Source organism: Pocillopora damicornis, chromosome 2 (genome assembly GCF_964200805.1).
Source record: "Pocillopora damicornis chromosome 2, jaPocDami1.2, whole genome shotgun sequence".
Classification (NCBI taxonomy): Eukaryota; Metazoa; Cnidaria; class Anthozoa; order Scleractinia; family Pocilloporidae; genus Pocillopora; species Pocillopora damicornis.
Window position 1 is genome coordinate 20,664,957 of NC_142671.1, and position 20,796 is coordinate 20,685,752.

The 20,796-nt window shown below is 38.7% G+C and overlaps 3 protein-coding genes and 2 long non-coding RNA genes across 7 annotated transcripts in view; 2 read left to right on the plus strand and 3 right to left on the minus strand.

The window, feature by feature from the left end:
- LOC149050279 (uncharacterized) overlaps window positions 1-3,801 on the minus strand; it is an 11,781-nt gene extending 7,980 nt beyond the window's left edge. The window contains exon 1 of the mRNA XM_089196763.1: window positions 2,034-3,801. Within this exon, the coding sequence (XP_089052889.1) occupies window positions 2,449-3,531 (1,083 nt within the window). The 5' untranslated portion in view covers window positions 3,532-3,801 and the 3' untranslated portion in view covers window positions 2,034-2,448. The remainder of the gene's footprint in view (window positions 1-2,033) is intronic.
- Window positions 3,802-5,126: 1,325 nt separating this feature from the next.
- LOC149050281 (uncharacterized) lies at window positions 5,127-6,652 on the plus strand. The gene is made up of 3 exons (XR_016183762.1): window positions 5,127-5,461; window positions 5,577-5,662; window positions 5,878-6,652. It is a non-coding gene; the product is annotated as an uncharacterized LOC149050281 (long non-coding RNA).
- Window positions 6,653-7,420: 768 nt separating this feature from the next.
- On the minus strand, window positions 7,421-11,996 carry LOC149050282 (uncharacterized). Its single transcript, XM_089196765.1, has 3 exons — window positions 11,564-11,996; window positions 11,207-11,295; window positions 7,421-10,709 (listed from the first exon to the last, which is right to left on the minus strand). Exons 1-3 carry the CDS (start codon window positions 11,904-11,906, stop codon window positions 8,019-8,021), a joined length of 3,123 nt encoding a protein of 1,040 aa, XP_089052891.1. The 5' UTR covers window positions 11,907-11,996; the 3' UTR covers window positions 7,421-8,018.
- Window positions 11,997-12,004: 8 nt separating this feature from the next.
- Window positions 12,005-15,151, plus strand: LOC149050283 (uncharacterized). Its single transcript, XM_089196766.1, has 5 exons — window positions 12,005-12,293; window positions 12,682-12,752; window positions 13,260-13,363; window positions 13,628-13,737; window positions 14,300-15,151. The coding sequence occupies exons 1-5, from the start codon at window positions 12,048-12,050 to the stop codon at window positions 14,663-14,665; spliced, it is 897 nt and encodes a 298-aa protein (XP_089052892.1). The 5' UTR covers window positions 12,005-12,047; the 3' UTR covers window positions 14,666-15,151.
- Window positions 15,152-15,818: 667 nt separating this feature from the next.
- Window positions 15,819-20,166, minus strand: LOC149050284 (uncharacterized). 3 transcript variants are annotated; one of them, XR_016183760.1, is made up of 5 exons: window positions 19,969-20,166; window positions 19,692-19,731; window positions 18,444-18,734; window positions 17,395-17,704; window positions 15,819-17,007 (listed from the first exon to the last, which is right to left on the minus strand). It is a non-coding gene; the product is annotated as an uncharacterized LOC149050284 (long non-coding RNA). The 3 variants fall into 3 exon arrangements; XR_016183759.1 differs by lacking the exon at window positions 15,819-17,007 and having other exon boundaries at window positions 17,098-17,704; XR_016183761.1 differs by lacking the exons at window positions 18,444-18,734; window positions 19,692-19,731; window positions 19,969-20,166 and adding an exon at window positions 18,111-18,192 and having other exon boundaries at window positions 16,735-17,007.
- Between the last annotated feature and the right edge of the window lie 630 nt (window positions 20,167-20,796).

Here is a 20,796-nt window from a genome sequence, read left to right on the forward strand (position 1 = left end):
TTGCCTGACCTTTTTATAATAGTAATCGAAGCAGTGTTTGGTGGAGAACATTCATGTAAAGTTTCAAAGTTTTCGTTCCTCAACTCTTATTCCTGAGGAATCGCTATAACTGACCGGCCACACCTTACAAGCGCTAGATGGGTCTTACAGCCAATGACATCTCGACATCAGCCGGAATGGTGAAATTTTCTAATATCCTTGCCAAATTATATAGATACTTCAGGGCAAATTGTGGAGTATTACGTTATTGATACCCTATTGAGGAGTTAGACACACGTTCGGTCAAAGCAGAACAATGCTAACATTCCTATCAACAGACTGCCGAAAATAATCATAAGGCTTATGTCTAAAGTATGGCTCGAACTACTACAACGTTGCAATAGGAAGGAAATGATGCTTATAATATAGCGTGAGGAGGTAATAAACTAAAGTCTATTACTCTAACTTTCTCTTCGATGAAGATGTCGACGATGTGTCTACGTTCGACTTATCACACGTTTCGTTTCACAGATTGATTTTTTTGAGGGATGGCGGTAAAATAATATTTCATTGATATTTTTTGCTTAAACTTAAACTTACAGCAGGCAGTTCGTGGAATATTCTTGCGTTGGGAAACGATCTTAAGCTGTTCAGTCTTACGAATAGAACATTTATGAAGCCATGATAGGGCTGGCAAATGAAAAATCATAGGGCTATCAATCCATCAAATGATACGTTTAACACTTTCAGAATGGACATTTAACTTCGCCCTTCCCTGACGGGCCATGAAATATAAAGACATTTAAAATGTGAATAGCCACTAGGATCAAACAAATATCAATTCAAGATTCTGTCTTTGAACAAGGTTAGGAGGAGCTACGAACATGACTTAGCATTATTTCTTTAATGATTTCAAGGGCGATCAATTTGCAAGGGCGGTCCGATGGGCATCCTTCACTACGAAATTCTTAGGCCAAGTATGATGTTTCACGTGTTTTACGTCAATTTCGAAGGCTGTTTTATTTGAATGATTTTCTTTCGTTTTACAGGCTGTGTAATCCAGCATTGCAAGAGATTGTGATCTCTTGAGCGTAGTCAGTTATGCATGGAGTGTACTCAATGATAACATTTCACAGTACGCGCGCTTTTTTTCCTCTGTCAAAGTTACGTCAGTTGGGGTAAGACAGCGTCCTTTCTCGTGTTGAAAAGACACGAAAGGGAGCAAGGCATGCAGGGAAGGATGTGCTGATTGCATAATGCCGAGCGTCTTCAATCTGGAGGCAAATCTACTGACAAACCTCAGCGACAAACTTCACTCACAAACTTCACTGACAAACTTTATTGACAAACTTTAATGATAATCTTTCTTCAAAAATAAGTGTTGAATATATATTTGTAAAGATCACGTGATCTCACGAGACTTTCACATGACATAAGATCAATAGCAATCTGATGACTCATTTCCTCGGGAAAGTCCCTGTTGCATCATTGATTTCCTGTTTTTCTGAGAATGTCACGCAATAGAAAAATGTTGTGAGATCATAGCGCTAGTCTCCTATATTATTAAATGATTCCATCAAATGATTCCATTAAATAATTCCATCAAATGATTTCGTAAAATAATTTTATCAAATGATTTCCATAATATGGAAAGTAGTTAGATAGAGGGTTGGCGTTTTTGTACGCGATCTTTTCGTGATCTCGTACCGCCAACTCCTATACTACTTAAGGTTGAACGCGACGGGAAACAGAAAGTAAATTCGAAATGTTTGCCTCATCACAGAGGAGAATACTAGATCATACAATCGAATTGGTCTGATGCTCTGCCTGCGAAATAAACAAGTAGAGGGTACGCAATAAAACCAGATGTCTTTGTGGGAGTGTAATGATATTAGATAAGCTTTACTGGTTCACAATTCGCGTTGCTCTAGTGCGCGGATAAACAGATATGTATCGGATATGTATGTATCAGAATATATAATCAAATAGGTTCACCAAGTGTTCAAACAACCTGGAAAACTCGGTATTGTCGTCCACGCCTCTACGTATCTGACCTGTGTCATTACAGCAGTATTATTTCAGTAGGAAAGAAGTTTATCTCAGAAGCACCAACTTTATTTACTTTGTCACATATCTATTTCCATGGAAGTCAAATTTAGATCAGGGATGAGTGATGCTAACTGCAATTTAGCAAGTCCAGATATAAAAGTTAAACATCGAACTGCCTAAAAATTTATTTCTCATCACACTATCGAGTTTAAAACCAAATATGTAAAGGAGTGCTCCAATATAAACGTGGGCTCAAGCGTGATCACAAGCCTGATCACAAGCCCGGTGTTTCTACAGACTTACTGGACTTGACCCAGGTCTAAAAAATGAAACATTTAGCTACATGCTGAAATTTAATAAGCTCCATCTAAGCTTTTGGTGACCTTTGTTAATCTATGTTCGCTGTGTCTAGTGTCTTTATCACGGCAGACGGATATAATTTCCAATATTGTTGCACTGAGGTGTTTGCGGAAATAAATTGGTGCCACCGTGAATGCATCCGGACAACCATCTCGTTAAGTCGCCTACGTCTGTCCTTTTACATGGCGCGTTTCCTGGATTGTTTTCTCTCCAGAAGGCCGTGCTGCGATATTGCAATGTTCCGTTAATGCTATAACTACAACAGGCAGCGGTCCACATGCCACTAGGCACGTTCACCCGGTAATTGCTAGTATCTTTGTAGTCACTGAACCCCCTTTTGCCAAAATATCTCTGTTTCGAGGATCCACGTACTGTCGATGGGATAGCACCAACCACGATAAATAACCGAACATCCGTTGCTCCTCTAACCTGAGCACAGTTTTGATTTCCCCATGTAATGAGTCGGCTCTCACAGACTCTCCAAGGGTACGAATTAAACACTCCAAACTGGGGGACAGCATTGGTGTATTTGAAAGTTGCTCTTTTCTTTGCTTGATTGTTGCGGCCATACTGTGAGGCAATCAAGTGTCCGCGGTGAACTGATGTTTTGACAACTGACCCTCCAGGACAGAGCAGAGTCTCGGAAAGGTTTTTACTTGCTTTTAACCAGTCTTCTTCGACGACGTACTTGCTCCCATTTTGTAAAGATAAATAGCAAAGTTCTCGCTTTGAAGCATCTTTGTAATCTCCATTTCGTTGCTGAAAACTTCGATGGAGTTCTCTGCTAAGTGAAAATTTAATATTTGGTCGACCCCCGAGGCTCTTTCCCGATAGCTGGGTCCCGTTAATCACGGTGGCAGCATAGAGAGGAATTCGGTTATTGCAGTCATACAGAATGCCCACTGCGCCAGCACCTTCACACAAATACGCCAGGTTTTGTTGTCCTCCCTCGACAAGCCCGAGCTGATCCACGCCTGTTGGCAAGTATCGTGTTAAGTTGGGTTTCGGGTTCTCTTGTACATCACAGGCCTCCATAAAGTTGCACTGGCAGTCAGCTATTCCGTAAATACCAGTCGTACTACACGGATGGCCTTTTACTTGGTGCAAGAAAAATCCTGTCATTAAGATGACGAGTAAGGTCATTGTCGATTTGTCCACGGCTTTGCTGGCTAGACGAACTGTATTAGCACCTTACGACGATATTTGCTTCCAAGCTGAGTAAAATACTTCTACAGTGGGAACCTCGTTCGATTCCCCAGCTAACTCGTTCAAGGAAATCTATATGCGATATGATCGTTCCGGCTGACTTAAAATTTAGATAGACTTCCCTCCCCGAAAAATGTCGAATGGTTCTTTTTAGAAGGCGCTGAATAATTTGAGCACGGCAGATTTTTATTTATAATAAAGTTCAGATATAACGCGCGCTGTCATTGGTTGAAAGAGCGTGCTCTATGAGAGTTTATACAATAAGCTTAGTTATGCACGCATTCTGATTGGTTCTCACTCACTTATTATAGAGGACAGGCGTATAGATGACGTCATCATTAAAACTTTTTTTAATTCTTTATTATATAAAACAAATAGATCCCAAGTTGCCGTGCGTCTGTTCAGTAATAGATCACAGAGGACGTCGAAATGTGGTAAGAACATCAGTGACACACTCGGCTGCGCCTCGCGTGCCACTTTTTTGTTCTTACTGCATTTTGTCGTCATCTGTGGTCTACTACTGAACAGACGCACGGCAACTTGGAATCTATTTGTTAAATAGAGCACAGAGCTGAGCTAAAGCTGTCACGCCATCTGCCAAATTGTACTATGTTTGGTCTTCTCCGGGAATTCTCTCTGCCTTTCTTTTCGTTAATTGAAATTGAAATTTCGGAACAAGCGGGCCGGCAAGTAGCAACAGAAGGACCAAACAAAGGTTTTTAAAAAAGACCAGGCGCCTTAATTTACGTTATTATAACGTGAGCAGAGACGAAAATCCTCAAGGAGAAAACGAAATGGATAGTCCGAGTTTTAGAGGTTTTCACGCTTAGTTAGATGGCAAGCTTACTAAATATGTACGGTAATAAAAATCAAACACAGCTAACACTCGTATAATAAGTAAAGTTTCGTGATAAAAAACAAAACAGTACAAAACAGGAATGATGAAAAATATAACCAAACTGGCATAACTGTTAAAATTCACACTAATGATGCCGGTGTCAGAGCGACTGCGATCACGCTGAGGTCCATCGCGGTTAGCTCATCATGGCGATCTTCGGTTATCGCAGTGAAGCAAGCCTCAGGAACTACATCAGCCGCCTTCGATTGAAAAAATAAGAGCTTGCTCTGATATTCGTTCCGATGCGGAAGGCCACATCAGTCACTGCAGCCGAGTGTCACGGCGCTGTCATCCCGAGCGATCTTTATGGTCCGGTGAATTCGGCTGTCGTTCATTCACAAAACACTCGCCTTGAACTGTTTGTTTTCCACTTGTCATGTGAAAGAACTTGCGTGTTTTTATGAGCCACAATTTGGCCGTGTTTCATTGAACATTTCACTTTCAGATTCTGTATTAGAGATTAAAATACTTCAGGCGGAAGTGTTAAATTATTCAAGTTTTTGCTGCTGCAAAATGAGAACTTTGATGGTTTGACATTTTTGACAGCTTTAGTCTTGTACAGCCAATCAGATTCTAACAGGGATTCTGATTGGCTTATTGTAGCGCGCTTTGTGAAAGTATAGAGCATGCTGACGACACTGTTGTCCGCTCTGGGAATAAAGGTTGTTTTGAAAATTGAAAGTAAGGCTTGGGAGTTTGCTTGGGGAATTTAACGGATTCTTTACTATAATTGAAACAAATAGAGAAGCCTTGACTGTGCTTTGTTCTGTTGTAAAGCCCTTAGGAAGCGGCTAGAGCGCTCAGGAAGTACACTTCTTTCGTTCTCTAGCCGCTTCCTAAGTGCTTTACAACAGAACAGAGCACAGTCAAGGCTTCTCTATTTGTTAACCAGAAAGCCGAACGAAAAGAAAATCTAGTAGATTTTATGAAATAGAACGTTTTGTGTCGTAGAGAGTCAAATAAGGAGAGGTAAGCATATGTCTTGATATCGCTTCATCCTACTTTTTGTACTTTACTACGTGCAATCGTGAGGTTTTATTTCAATTAATGTAATTTTAATTTTCTTTCTTTCATTATTACTTAGAAAACATATTTTATTAAATGGAAGGGCTATTCGAGCCTAGAAAAGTCACGGGAGCCCGAAGAAAATTTGAACTCACTCGCTTTGAGGTTAGTTCTTATTGTGATCATATGTTATATTCTTATTTGATAATCATCTAACTTTTGCTTGAAGAGCGAAGGTAGTTTGAAACGAATTTGGTGAAAGTCCTTTCGCTTTGCTGATCGAAAAAAGCTACTTTTATTTCTCGGCATGTAAAAATTGGTCCTATAGCCATTTATGTGTAGATTTATTAGTAAACAAAATATTTTTTGTTCATTTCTAGGTCATTTTACCTCCCTAAGAGACCACAGAAGAAATACGAGCTGCCAGTGAAGCTCTCCATTGTGGCATTTTAGACCACTTAAAATCGAAAAGTTCTCTGCCCACTGTTATTGTTTTTAAGCATGCAAACTTTAATTTCCTTTTTAAACCCAGAGGACACAAAAGCAATGATAGTGGGGCCATCCTTCTGATGAGTGATGATTTTAAAAGGTGCCACTTTCCGAAGGAGTGGCGCATGATAATTGATTGTGTCGGTGATGGTGTTAAAATTGACTTTCCTGTCAGGGTAAGATTGTTCTTGGGTTGGAGTCCGAAAACTCATACCTTGACAGGGGGGTCAGTTATACCAAAGTCACTCTACAGACCTGAAAAACTGAGTATTTCTTTCTCTAAAGCAGCATGTAGCATGTCCTGAGTTTTAAAAATCACATGAAAGAACAGAATTGAATTGATTTTATATTGAATTTATTTATTGAAATCAGTCTCTGATATTTTCTTATTATATACATGTAGTCTGTCTGTGAAAGTTAATATCTATATTTTTTACAACTCATATTATGCATGCTGTTTTAGAGCAATAGTTCTTTCTTAACAAATAAATGTTGCAGCAGTCTTTGGCAGACATGAGCAGTGTCAATTATCCTTCAATATCTCATGTGCCACAAACTATTTTGAACAGAAAAAGAACTATAGCTCACTACATGACTTTTCTATAAATCTTAGCTATGCTGTTCATTTGATGAAAGCCTACTGCAACTATAATTGTTGTTTAATTTGATTTGTGCCTTTTATTTCTCCTGGTCTCCCCTACTTCTTGCTCCCAATACAAAGTATTTTTCTTGGAATATAGTCTTTTAGACCTTCCTTTTCCTCACAGCTCCCACTGCCTTGACTCTTGTTGTAACACATCAGATACAGCATCCCATTTGTTAGATTTGTGTAGCACAAAGCTCTTAGCGATGTCATTGTTTTTCTCAACCCCCTGCTCAGTGAAAAGTTTAACTGATTTGTGGGTTTCAAAGAACTTTGGTATATGATATACCATGGAATGCATGTATGGAGTTACATTTGCCCGATCTTCTTGTCACACAATGAAGTAAACAAGTTTACCCAATTCTTTGCGTTTTCAAAGTAGCTATCCATATCATCCTCTAATAGGGTTTTGTTTGTAATAATGGAATAAATTTCATGCACTGGGTAAAATGCCAAATTTTAGTGTCATTTAAGTAAAATTAAACAACTATTAAACGCAAAGACAAATTTAAGCCATGTTTACTAAACTTAAACATGACTTAAAAATGTACCTTTGTTTAGGCGAGGTTTAAGCATTCTTAAATGCAAATTAAATCGACATTGAGATTTAAGCTATGTTTAAGTCATTTTAACCGTACTTAAATCCTTTGAAAGATTTAGGGTTACTTTAAACCACCTTAAATCTAACGTTAAACCTATTGGGGAGATTTAAGGTCTAGTTAAAGGAGCCTTAAATACAACATTAAATTTATCATAATATTTATGCCGTGTTTAAGGACCTTAAAAACACATCAAATCTTTTGGTGTACACCAAGTCTACTTTATTGACATAATCTCTCACCAGAACCAGAAACCACGCGAGAGCAGCCTCCAACAACCTTCAATGAATTAATCATAGATTAATATTAATATTATGTATTTAGTAAAGCCACAATATTTCACGCTACTGATTTTATTGCTTTTTCAATTCTTTGGGGAATGAAACTGTGTTTGTTGATTGTGAACAAGAGACTTGATTTCTTGTGTTGGAAACTGTTTCACTAAAGGAAGGTGGTTGCACAGGGAATTTGACTAACCTGAGCAAATAAGGTACATTTCTTCAAAACCATATAATTTTAGTATATACCAAACCAGTGGACAGTGTTTTTCACATGCTCTGATTGGCTACTCAAACTCAGGATAGTACATGCATGTGCTATCCACTTCCCAGCTTAAGCTGAAGTGTGAAAAACTTTTTCGCAGTGTTCTGAGATATAAATTTATAATTCTTTTATCTCACTGGTTTGGTATATACTTCACAGCTCATTAAATATCCACCACCACTAAGGGGAATAATATTTATTGTTAAATATATTAAAAACAACAACGACATGTGAATGTAGATTGATGTTAATAACTGGCTGGTAAAATAGTGGCACGGCGTGGAATAGGGCAAACTGCCATGAGTTTTACATTGTCAAGAGTTAAATAAGCTCCAGCAAAAAGACTGTGTATCCTATAAACAGGCAAAAAGTAGCTTGATGCTCTAGGTTCAAAGTTATTTGCGTCCCACACACAAAGGGTATTAAAACTTCCCAAGCATTGGTTCCAGGGATGCTTCTTGAACCACCTAACACAAGCAAAATAATGCTCTCTTTCTGTGCCATTGACAGTTAATTTGTGACACATGAAGTAATCAATTATCCCAGGGGATAATGGAGATGTTGCACTGATCAGTCCCTCAGCACTGTGCCAGGAAGCCAGTACTCTAGCACTCCTTAAAGTTCTGGACTCAGCTTTGGAGCCAAACTTTTCTGCACCAACAAAAATGGTTGAAAACTTCTTTATGGTGAAGTGAAGATCACCAATGTCAATGTTCCTTTCTTCTGGATACAAAGCATGGTAAACAATTAACAATTTAGCAATGTCCACTAATGTCAGTAGGTCAGTTTGGTAAGAAGCAGGGACTCTTATATTGGTATTGTCATACCACAACACACTGGCAAAGTTGGCGGCTAGCTGAGACAATAAGTAATACTGTTGCACTTTACTCTCTGTTGATGCAGTGGTTCTTTTTTCTCCCCATCTATCAAAGATTGGCATGAATTCTTCATGGTAAATGGTTGGAAGATTTCCTGCAGATGGCATTAGATAGTGCTCCTTCAAGAAGTCTCGCATAAACTGAATTTCCACTGAACGATTGTTAGTTAGTGTGGATCCTATTTGTCCATTGTAACGTTCAAATGAAAATAGCCAAAAGCCAAATACTGGCCCATAGTCCAATAACACAGAATGTAGGTGGCAGTGAAGATGCATATTGCAAGTCAAAAATTGCTTTCCATACAATTTTTCCATCCCTGTACAGAAGTTCACTAGCAGAGCATCAGCTTTCTTAATTTCCTGCTTGGTGATAACTGGCTGGCAAAGAATTCTGCATGCCAGAACAAATCTCTCCCAAACCCGGAGGTGGTTGTCTGGAATAATTCCATAAAGAGCATACATGGAAAATGTCAGAGTCCAATTCTTCCATTCTTCAGCTGTATAGTTCCCATAATTTGTTCCTATTTTCCGTGGAATTCTCCCGATGGATGTTGCTGTATTTAATTCTTCGATCTTCTTACTTAGTTCCTTAAGTTGCCCCTTGCTAAGTACATTCTCAGCCCAAAGCTTAAAGACATACTTGGAAGTTCCAAGAAACAAATTGTGCATTGGATCAATGACATGAAATCGAACACAGTCAAAGTATTCAAGTTTGCATAATGCACTGTAGTGGACACCATACAATCGTGACAACCGGCCATATTCAGACTGGCTCTTAGCAGCTTTAAGCCTTTCACAGTTCCTGTTATGACTCACTCTGTCCCTCTTGGGCCATGAAAAGCGGTCCTGAAATCCTGAGAAGTCCTTCTTTTCCCCAAAGCCTCCAGTGAAAAGCTTAAAACACTTTGAACATGCTCTATTTGTAGAGTGTCCCACAAAGCCACAGGCTTTACGTGTTGCAGGGATGTCTGCTGCAACACAAAGTAAAGCAGCAATTACTCTAAGTGGAGCAGAAGAAAGGCTGGTGGACATTAAAACTCCTCTCCACAGTCCATTGAGTTCATCCACACATGGATCTAAAAATGTATGCAACTTTGGTTCACTCTCCAGAGATGGGATGATTCCTCCCAAGATAACATTCTCAAATTTGAATCTCTGAGACCGAGGTAAGTTCATAATAACAAAATAAATAACACCAGCAGAATAATCACTTCTTCGTTTAAATGGCTGAAACCAATCCACATTTAGCATAAGTCCATATCGGCGCTCCAGATTGAAGAAGTGACTACCATCTTTCCACTTGAAATTCTTCCACACTTCTCCATCATAAACATCACTAAGCACAGACTCTTCAACTTGCCTTGTTCTCCACTGTTCACAAAGTTCGGGAATTCCTGTTCTTTGCAGAATGCTTTCTAGTTGACTAATAATGCTCTTCCAACAATACACTTTCAAAGGATAAAACTTAGTAGCACCATTCTTGAGGATAACTTTATTGACAAGCTTACTTCCACAGTGCTTTGCTTTCCCTAGGGGAAACAGAATGTTACTGCACTTCTTTGGAAGAATTGTTCCATACTTTCTTTCGAGGCATTCATCCAAATGATACAGCTTTGCACATTTGGGGCAGACAACAAATTTTTCAAATTCATCCCTCTTCAAATTTGAAATCCTATGCAACATGTAGATGGTAGTTGGAAAAAGCAGCATCAAGTTACTGAAAAACTCAGAGTCCAGTCCAAAACTTAAGGTCTGAAGAAACCTTCCCAAAAATGCAAGAAGCCACTCCACAGCTGCATCACTTACATGGGTAACAACCTGCCAGTACATGATGAAACAACAGAGCCAACGAATAAGTTCATTGACTGGGTTCAACAATGGTTGTTGATGTGGGTGGGCTGGAATGGGTTCATTTAAATCCTGCATTAGACCTTGTAGGTCCTCTTCACTCCAATGAAGTGAGCTTTCCTCGACATTTTGAAGGTCATCATCTTCCTCACAGGATTCAGGGTTGGGTTCATCCTCTGGTTCACTTTCTGAGATCTCATGGAAGGAATGCCCCTGTAAAATTTAAAAGCATTTTTTTTAATATCAATTAATACATCTCTGTAGAAAAATTGGTAGCCAAGGGTTCATGATATGGCACTTATTAAATGGCCTTTGGCTGGTTTAATTTACAGAAAGTTCCTGACCAGTGAATATAGACACCTTATTACAGACAAAGCTTTTGGTCCCTAAGGTATCTGTATTACACAGGTTTATTCTGGTAATGTCAATGTTTTCATGTCTAAATTTAAAGTAACCTGGGATGATGGGGGAAAATTCCCAACCCCAGCCCACACTTAGTACTTAGTGACAGCCCCGATAGTACAGTAGATTATGTTTCATAATTTCTCATGCGATTTCTAGGCAAAAAAAAAGCCAGTAAATTAAGTCACAAAAAGGATGTAGATGGCAATTCCGCACCAAAGAAGGAAAATCAGGCATTATTTTTTATCTACTTTCCCTGTATTAATAAATAAAGTAGCTTAACACAAATGTTCAAACAATTAGTGTACCTCATTGCTATCATTACAATCTGTTTCATCAATGAAGTCTGGTTCCAAAAAGTCAGGACTTGCAGTATCTTCAACGTTCCCTGTTTCACCTTAAAGATAAAAGACCGTGGCAACCCTGGGTATTAAACTTGAGAAAGGGATGATCGATCGCTTTTGGAATTAACTCATAACTTACATCTGTGTTCTATGTCATTTGTATGGTTTATATAACAGTACAGACGCTTGCCAAAATGAAAACAAATGCTCTTCTGAAACTTCTTAGTCTATGACCAGTGTTCATAATAATTTTGCAGGTTTGCTACCACCGACGAATGTAACTTGATTCCCATAGTAAAAGACAATAACAGAAAATTTTACCTTCGGTTTCACACTGAGAAGTATTCAACAGCGGGGCAACTCCAACATCTTCTTCATCAACATTAACTCCATCGGAGATCCAAAGTTTTCGACGGCGTTTTCGTGATTGTGAAGCGCATTGCGTTCTTGTATGTCGTCGGTAAGAAGAGCAATGTACAAAAGACTTTCCACAAGTGTCGCATCTATTGCTGAACAAGGAAACCGGGGTTTCTGAGCATGAAGTGAACAGCTCTGAACTGCAAACGTCACCAGACATCTCTAACTGAACGTTGAAAAGCGCGCGTTTGTATCGAGGACGCGGTATGTCTCGTCCCCAGAGTGAGGCCGAGATCCTTATGCGCATGACAAATACCGCATGAACGCCAATCAAATGTCCAAAACTATAATCGCGGGATGTCTGATCTTTCACTGTCGTTCGTTCACTCGGTCGAGTTTCGTTTCGCAATTTCGTTGCGAGCACGTGTTTGGATTCTTCCTCGATAGGATGATGGCTGCAAACGATCCAGTTCAAGAGAGACAGCTTGTTCTTATGGAAAGAATGAGTAGAACGATTGATTCGATTCTCGAAGGGCAAAAGAAACTAGAAGATACGAATGCAGTCCTTCAGCAAGAAAATGCAAAGCTGAAGAACCAACTTGCGAGTCTGGAAGGGCAGGCAAAGAAGAAAGGCAACAAACGTTCTAAAAGCTCTCGCAGAGAATCAAATGTTGTGATTCCAAATGACTTAAGGGTAAATATTCTTTAATTACTTTAAGGATATAAATTTTTTCAACTTTAGTACCGTTAAGTTGTGTTTCAGATTTTCAGTTGCGGTGCATCAGAAGCATAAAACGTGTCTTCAAAGACACCGCCATTCCGCCATCACGCGTGTTCTGTGTTAACTTAAAGCACAATATGTGTAGATGTTGGTTCTAGTGTTTATCACAAAGTTGGGACATCCTTGTGCTGAATTCTTGTGCCTATTTTGCAAGCATTTAGCAAATATACTGTTTACCCAGTTTAAAATTCCACTGTGTACTGTTTACCCAAAAACCCTGCTGACCCTGATTAAAGAAATAAACAAGTTTGTGGTTTGAATTGACTTTTGACATATGATGTTCTTCCATATTATCTTCCAGAAACGGTTTCGGTTCATCTACAAAAAGATGGTAGAAAAAAAAGTGACACAAGGTTTCATCATTGATGAGGAGTATGTTATTTTTTTACCATACATAAGATGATGTGTTTAAATAGCAAGGCACTAAGAGAGATGGCATGCGAGATATTAGAATTAAAACTTTACCACCAAGAACTAAATCTCTCTCTGACCAGCTTCTTCTAAGGGACTGTTAGTTATCTGTTGTGAGGCCAGTGTTTAGAGTCTGGGGCCAGTGTAAAATATTCAAATTGGGAGTAGGAGGTGGTAAACTTTTAGAATCTGTTATTTCAACTATTATGTTGCTGATAGATTAATACATGCAAATTTTTGTTTTGAGAAATCTATTCCCTCCAAGAACCAGAAATCCTAATGTCAGTTTGAAGGTGTAAAAAGCATGTAGCTTCTGCACTGTACCAGCAGTGATTAGAAAATTGTCCCTCTTGTATAACTGCTTTACTTAAATTATTATTTCCTTTTTTGGCTGAATAATAATAATATTATTATAACTGCCTCTGGCTATTGTTTAAAACAAAAATAATATTCTCATTTTTATTACAGTCCACAGTCAGAGAGAAACCAGAGTATTTTTACAAAAGTGAAAGAAGTATTGAAAAAAGAGCATGGAGGAGAAAGCTGCCTATGGACTGACTTACAAATGGAAGGTATTACATTACAGGAATCAAGTTTTAATGTTGTGTGCAAGTTAGTACAAGAAGCATTTACCTTGTGCAAAATCAAACAAATTTTCTGAAATATGTTGGACAGAAAACTTAGCAACTGAGAGGGAAAACACAATATTACCAGCATTAATTCTTTTAATTAATATATATCCATAAGCTGATGTTACATATACACATAGACTTGTCATTGTATTGTAATTTTAGGATATCATGCAGCGATAATAATTATTGTTTTTAACTCAACAGCTCAGTTTTATCGGTACTTCAAAACAACTAAAGAAAGAGAGCAGAGGATAAGAAAAGGGAAAAATGAAGAGCATAAAGAAAAGTGCAAAAGGAGCAGGCGTTTGCTAAATGTAAGGACTAGCTAAGTTGTCTTGCTTTTGCCATGCTAAACCTATATTCAAGAATAAATTTTCAAGATAGTGTGGCTGAAGCATGGCTTCTGAATCAAACGTTTCAATTCAGTTTGACAACAAGTGTTGTTTAATACTGTGGCAAATTTGTGCATGGCATTGTACCAACATAATAATAGTTTGAAAACACAATACAATGTGGGATAATATACAGCAACAAAAAATGAAACAATGCCATGCACAAATTTGTCATACACTGTAAGTTGGACTGGTATGTTTACAACTGGTGTACAAATACACATTAATTAGGAAAGTCAACCTTGCTGGTAGTTAACCAAATAATATGGGTTTGCTTTAATTTAGTACTGTTTTGTAGCATGAATTTTTTTCTGGGAGTTCTATTTATTGCTGATTGTTATTTTCATATTTTATATCTTTTGTGGGATATCATTTTGAGTTAGAAAAGTATTTCTATTTGACAATAAATTATATGTTTCATAGATATAATTTGGTCTGGTCACTAACTAAATAATGACTGAATTGTTGCTTTTTGTTCCATTAGAAACTGGAAAGGCGTCAGTCATCCTATGAGATGCTACAAGCTTCTATGACACCAAAAGAAAAACAGTATTATAGTGAAATCCTTTACATTGATTATATGAGTAGCGAAGAATCAGATTATGAGGAGCAAGAAGATTTCATTACTGGTGAAAAAGAAAAGAAACTGGCAAGATATGTAACTAAGAAGCTATCATGGGAAAGAACAAGCTTGACAAATGCAAAAGCCAGGCTAGACAGAACCTACCAAAATAATCTGACCCCCCATGCCAGGGCAATGGCTAAGCCAAGGAGTGTTGGTGGCATGTCGGAGAGGCCTGCACCTGCTGGCCCACTTTGGGCTGTCAGGCAGATAAACAAAGAGTCGTGATTGAAAAAATACTTAACACTTTTTCTACTTTTTATTTATTTATTTATCATGTATTTAATGGCAAACTGAAGTAATTGTTTTGTTAGAACAAATTATTGTCATCTAGATCACAGGGATAGTTTCTTCCAAGTATTGTTAAATTTATTGACTTATGATGGGGAAAATTTGTTCCTGTCAAGCATAAATAAGCTAGGTATGTGTGACATTTTAATCCTTTAACTCCCAAGATCTGATTGGTAACTATCCTCTCCAGCTGCTACATATTTCCCTGTAACTTAGTTATGAGAATCTGGTGTGATATCAAGACAAAGACCTATACCTAATAAGTTTGAGAATTCTCATTATCTCTTTGCTGGATAAGGTATAGATATTTTAGGGAGAAGTTACTTGTTAATCACTCCTGGGAGTTAAAGGGTTAATTACAAATAGGCAGTAGCTTTAAGAATGTGTACCAGTGAATTTAAAATAAAAGAAACTTGAAACATATATTGTTTAGTGTGATATGTGACCTGGTGGGTGGTAGTTTAGTAATGAAACAACAAAACAATATTTCACTGATTTCACAAATTTGATTCAAAACTAAAATAAGCAACAAATTTTGAGCAGATTAATTTGCATTAAATGGTACTTTGACAACATTAAATGTTTGAGCTCTGTTTACTTCAATTAAACAGTACTTAAACATACAGGAATGTTTTGGACACATTTAATGTGAACTTAAACCTGCATTAAGTTTTAGCCTTAAGATAGTATAAGCCAGGTTTAAGTCCAACTTAAATCTAGGTAGAAGTGACTTAAACATCAACTTAAACTTATTAAACCTGAGTTTAAGACAGGATTAATCCATGTTTAAGGACACCTAAATATATTAAACATACAGGAATGTTTTGGACACATTTAATGTGAACTTAAACCTGCATTAAGTTTTAGCCTTAAGATAGTATAAGCCAGGTTTAAGTCCAACTTAAATCTAGGTATAAGTGACTTAAACATCAACTTAAACTTATTAAACCTGAGTTTAAGACAGGATTAATCCATGTTTAAGGACACCTAAATATATCTTTTCTCCATGTGATGAAAAGTTTCCCAAAGTTTTTGGACAGTTGATGCAGTTTCTGGCTTGACGGCATCAGGAAGCTTGCATGGCAGATCCTTTAGTAACTTTTTTTTTTTTTTTTTTTTTTAATGGTACAATACAGACAAGGACTCCGCGACAGCTTATGCCAATTACTGCAGGCCTGGAACATAAAATTGATATAAAAAATTGCTATAAAATTAATGAGTGGTTAGTAGCAACAATCAATGTTTCTTGTCAGATTACAGGCTTTGTTGCAACTTGTGCAGATAGACTTAAATGAGGGAGGATCTTCAGGGTCATATGATTTACAGAATGATTGCTTATAGTAACTGAGTAGGTGTGACTTGAATGAACTGAAAGAGATAGTTACGGAAAGACCAATGTCATCTGCTAGAGCATTCTTACTGTGCGGATGAAAAAAGATCTGATATGTAGTTGTTTTACATTTTTTGGGAACAAATAGAGTTACATTTGTGTTGCTACTAGATCTAGTTGCTCTTGAGAGGGTGTGTCCGGTGGGGATTACAGTAGGGTTAACCTTAACTAGCCTAGTCACAGATTTAAAGAAAAAAACTATCTAGACACTCGTGCCAGTAGGACACGGGGAAAAGGGCCAGTCTAATCAGTCTGTCTTCATAGGATTCCTCGCAGAGGAAAGGCAAGCTGAGGATGTATTTTGTAGCCCGGCGCTGAATCCGCTCACACATGAGTGGCATAGCCGAGATGTGACCTGACTAGCGCGAGATAGATGACACGTCTCACTGATGCATTCTTGATAGACCTGGTATTACGTCTCACAAACCCCAGCATCCTGTTTGACTTTGCACACTGGTCACACCCCTGTTTTTTCCACAATAGCTTGTCGGAGATGATGACCCCAAAGTCTTTTTCTGCGCTGGTAAGGCCAAGAGGAACCTCGTTTATGTGGTACGTGTTGGACACAGGATTGTGTTTCCGGGTAATTCGTTGTGCCTGGCACTTAGATTCGTTGAACATCAGGCCAGCCGAGGACGACCAAGTGGCGAGGCTGCTTCGGTCATCCTGTAGTATTGCAGCGTCAAATGGAGACTGATAGCATGGGGCCCAATATGGACCCTTGAGGGACTCCTGATGTCACTGGAAGAGCCTGCGAGTTCACTCCGAGTGCCGTTACCCTCTGCATCCAATCGTGAAGGTAAGACTCCAGCTAGGCCAGAAGTTTTCCGTATAAACCGTAATCACGCAGCTTCCTGAGTAGTTTGCGATGACTCACTTTGTCAAAAGCCTTCGACATATTAAGGTAGATAACATCAACCTGGCCCCCGTTATATACCTATTATATAGGTATTGCATGGGTCTGCATCAAATTATATACTCAACGACTTACATTTAATAGGTGCGTCGAATGTTAAAATCATCAGAGGTAAACAAATTAGTGGTTGAAAAATTTGAAAGGACGAAAGGATCTGTTGTGGGGAAGTTGGCTTCCTTTCGGAGGGACAACTTTTGGGGAGTAAGTCGAGCTAAAATACAAACTATTCTAAACACGGTCAAAAGTCATTATCGCCGAAATGCCAAGTTTCTAAATAAGGCGAAGCTGAAACTTATTAGAGCCAAAGAAGTTCATGTTAGGCACCAAATAGATTTGATGGATATGAGCAGAAAAGGATACGTGAAGATGAATGGACATTTGTATAGATACGTTATACCAGTGATTGATGTTTTCAGCCGTTTTCTTTTGCTTCGTCCTCTGGAAAGTAAATCAAGCCAGGTAATTGCAAGTGAATTGGAATATATCTATATGGAGCATGGATCGCCAGAAATAATCCAGTGCGACCAACGAGGGGAGTTAAAAAAAAGCCATGAAAACACTTTGCGATGCCATGAATGTAAAATTGATTTACAGTCGCCCGCGCCATCCCCAACCACAAGGTAAGGTACAACGTTGTCACAGGACGCTGAGATCCGAGATGAAATATGACCTTAAAAAAATGGGTCAAGACGGTGTTAACTGGGCGAAACAGCTCCCTCCTTATCAAAGTATTCTAAATAACGACCCCAAGGAAGTGATAGCTTTCAAAACACCATTCGAAATATACTTTGCACGAAAGTGCAACGCCTTCAGAGCGAACAGATTACAAGACGAGATCCTTCCTAGTGCTGGGAGGGTTCGCCTAACTGAGAATGACCGTAACTGGCGTTCACGGCAAGCTTTGAAATTATGAAAGCAAGCTGAAAAAGCCACGAGCAGATGTGACGGGCGGATGCAGCGAACACAACTTCGCTTAAATCCGCCCTCGGTTTGTATAGACGTTTGAGAAGGAAACTATCGAATAAACGGCATGTGACGGAGGGTCGTAGCGAGAAAAGAAAGATCAAGTTGCATACCTATAACGTGTCATACACCTCGCCGCTTTCAGGAAAGGAAGAAAGGAAATGGGTCTCTGTGGACGATATCACGAGCCCTACACTAGAGCAAGAAAATCAGAAACAAAAATGCGCTATGCTGTTGAAAAGAAAAAAATTGACCACTACGAAGAAGAGACGACTATCCAAAGGCTACTGAAGATCAGGGTTTTAAATTGGTTTACAATCTTCCTGGATACGGCAATTGTTAACGTGCATGCTGCACTATCGCACCAGGCAAAGAGACTAGGCAATTTAAGATCTCCTGAAACCATGAGGAAAGAAATAGTAGAGTACTTTACAAGGAATCCTTACTATAGCGATGGCTTCCATCTTTCGGAGCATTTGGCAGATGATGAGTTCTCTCGCTGGGACGACTATATAACTCATATGGCGCGAGATTACGCAGTATGCAGCAGCAATCTTGTATAACATCAACATCCAAATAGTGTCCTCTCTAGGAGTTGGTGGGCAGCAAGTGTTTAGTCCGTCAGCAAGTGTTTCAGCAGTTACCGTGTCCCTTGGAGACTTTGCCGAGAACCAAGGCGAGCACTATGTGAGCTTGGAACAAGTTACGGTAGTGAAGAAGAGTAGGAAGCAAATGACCTAGGAGAAGGAGAAATTTCCGAGGATTATGCAAGTTCAGAATAGTCAGCCCTGAATATTGGGTGCTTAAACCCTGGATCGCATTCGGCATTGGGGTCACCGTGCAGGATGTCGTAGCCAAGAAGTGCAAAATACAGGTCAGGAAAGGTATTTTTCCACTTCGTTCCATTACAGTCTTGAAAATCGTTGTCAAAAATGGCACCTGAAAATTTCATCAAATGGATTGTGATGCCCTGAGGGAAAGAGGGGGGGAGGGGAAGTAAGAAGAAAAACATTGTGCCGTTATGGAAAACATACCTTATCTTTCATACTTTGTAAAGTTTCTTACCGAAATCAAATACCCCAGGGTTACCTCTCTCTCCTTGACCCAGTCATGAATATGAAAGACCTGCCTGTCCTGATCTACACATAATCAATTGATTGTCTTGCCTGATGACCCTGGCATATTCGAACCCAGAACCCAGAGAATGAATATCGCGGCGACATGTTTCTGGTCATCTTTAACACGGCTTTCCTGCGTAGTAAAGTTTCCTCGCCGATGAGTTCGACTGTCATCTCCAATTGAATTTTTGAAGCAACGATATTGACAAATTAATTAGAAATTGCACCATGCTAAGGCCTTGACTATCTCTTCACTCTATCTCTTCACTCTAAAGGTTATCGTTTTGATAGGTGTTGTATGAAACTTTAAGACAACACGAAAACAAGGAAGCTTTGACGCGCGTAGAATAGAAAAACGATTACAAGGAAGCAATTTAAAAAACAGATTCCTTAGGGTGAAAAGTGTGCTATTAACAGAATACAAAGAAAGAATTGAAGGGTTGAAGTGGATGATAAAACTCTACTGACAAAAAAAACCACTGTCATCAGTTCTTTTCTTCAACATGCAGACAGCCTACTAATCGTCTTGGCGAATAAAACCAACATGATGTCGAGTAAATTTTGCCTCCTACTTACCTTTTGCTTCATCTTTTGCTTGCCTAACGTGATTGTTTTTCTGAAGACGGAAAGAAAAGTTCAGCTTCTTCAATGATGTATTGTATAATTTTTTATCAAATTTCGTCCAATATATAATCCGCTTCTGTCTTCTTATCAGTGAAAAGTAATGCGCAAACTCTTTTTAGTTCTTACTGTACCCAGTTTCCTAACTCAGGCTACTAAATTCTACTAAGGTTTATGAAGTTCTGTAGGGTTTAAAGCGATTGAAAGCGATATAGCATTTAACAAGTCATACCTTGTCTCTGAAGTTTTCCTTACCGCGTGAAATAGCAAAGCAAATTGTGTGCTGTTTTATCATTTATCGGAGAGTTGAAAAAAAGTGTCATGATATCTGCTAGCTCTGCACGTGAGCGATGTCGACCGATGGACTGTTAGGAGGGATATTCTGTGTTTTAGCTGCAATGGAAAAGAAAGTGTATAAATGATACCGCCAACACATGAAAACCTTGATAAAGACCCTCGTCTGTTTTTCATGGGAGTTAACACAACGGTTAAGCTTTTTGGCAAAAGACCAGAGAACTGCTGAAATTCTACCATCTGGTCACCTTTCATCTCCCTTCATGGAAAGATCTTTGTAATTACTAGGAATTCTTGGAAAGATAGGAAGATGTCGGAACAATGTACGAGAAAGCATTTTCTGACGTAGACGTTAAAGCATTTTCCGTACGCTTTTAGCTTATAGGATAAGAAAAGAACGTATATCATTGGTACGAACGCGGAATCAGGAACCTCATTTCAATTGAATCAGTTGGGATAATGCTATAGTTCCTTTTCTCGTGTTACAAATACATACTAGAAAAAGGAAAAGTCGATATTTTTAGTCTAGGTAATCAACGAAACATGATCCATGAATTTACGCGGCGGTAAAACTCTTGCCAAACTAATGGACCTCATGAGCACTGCTACTGGGAAAACAGAATAATACCTCTTACTTGGAAGAATAGTAAAGAGATAAATTACGTTCGACACGTTTGTCCGACAAGTTAATCTTAGCGGAAATCTTATGAAAACCTAATTGTGCATGAGATATTGAGGACGAGAAGTTGATTTTCATATGTTAGTT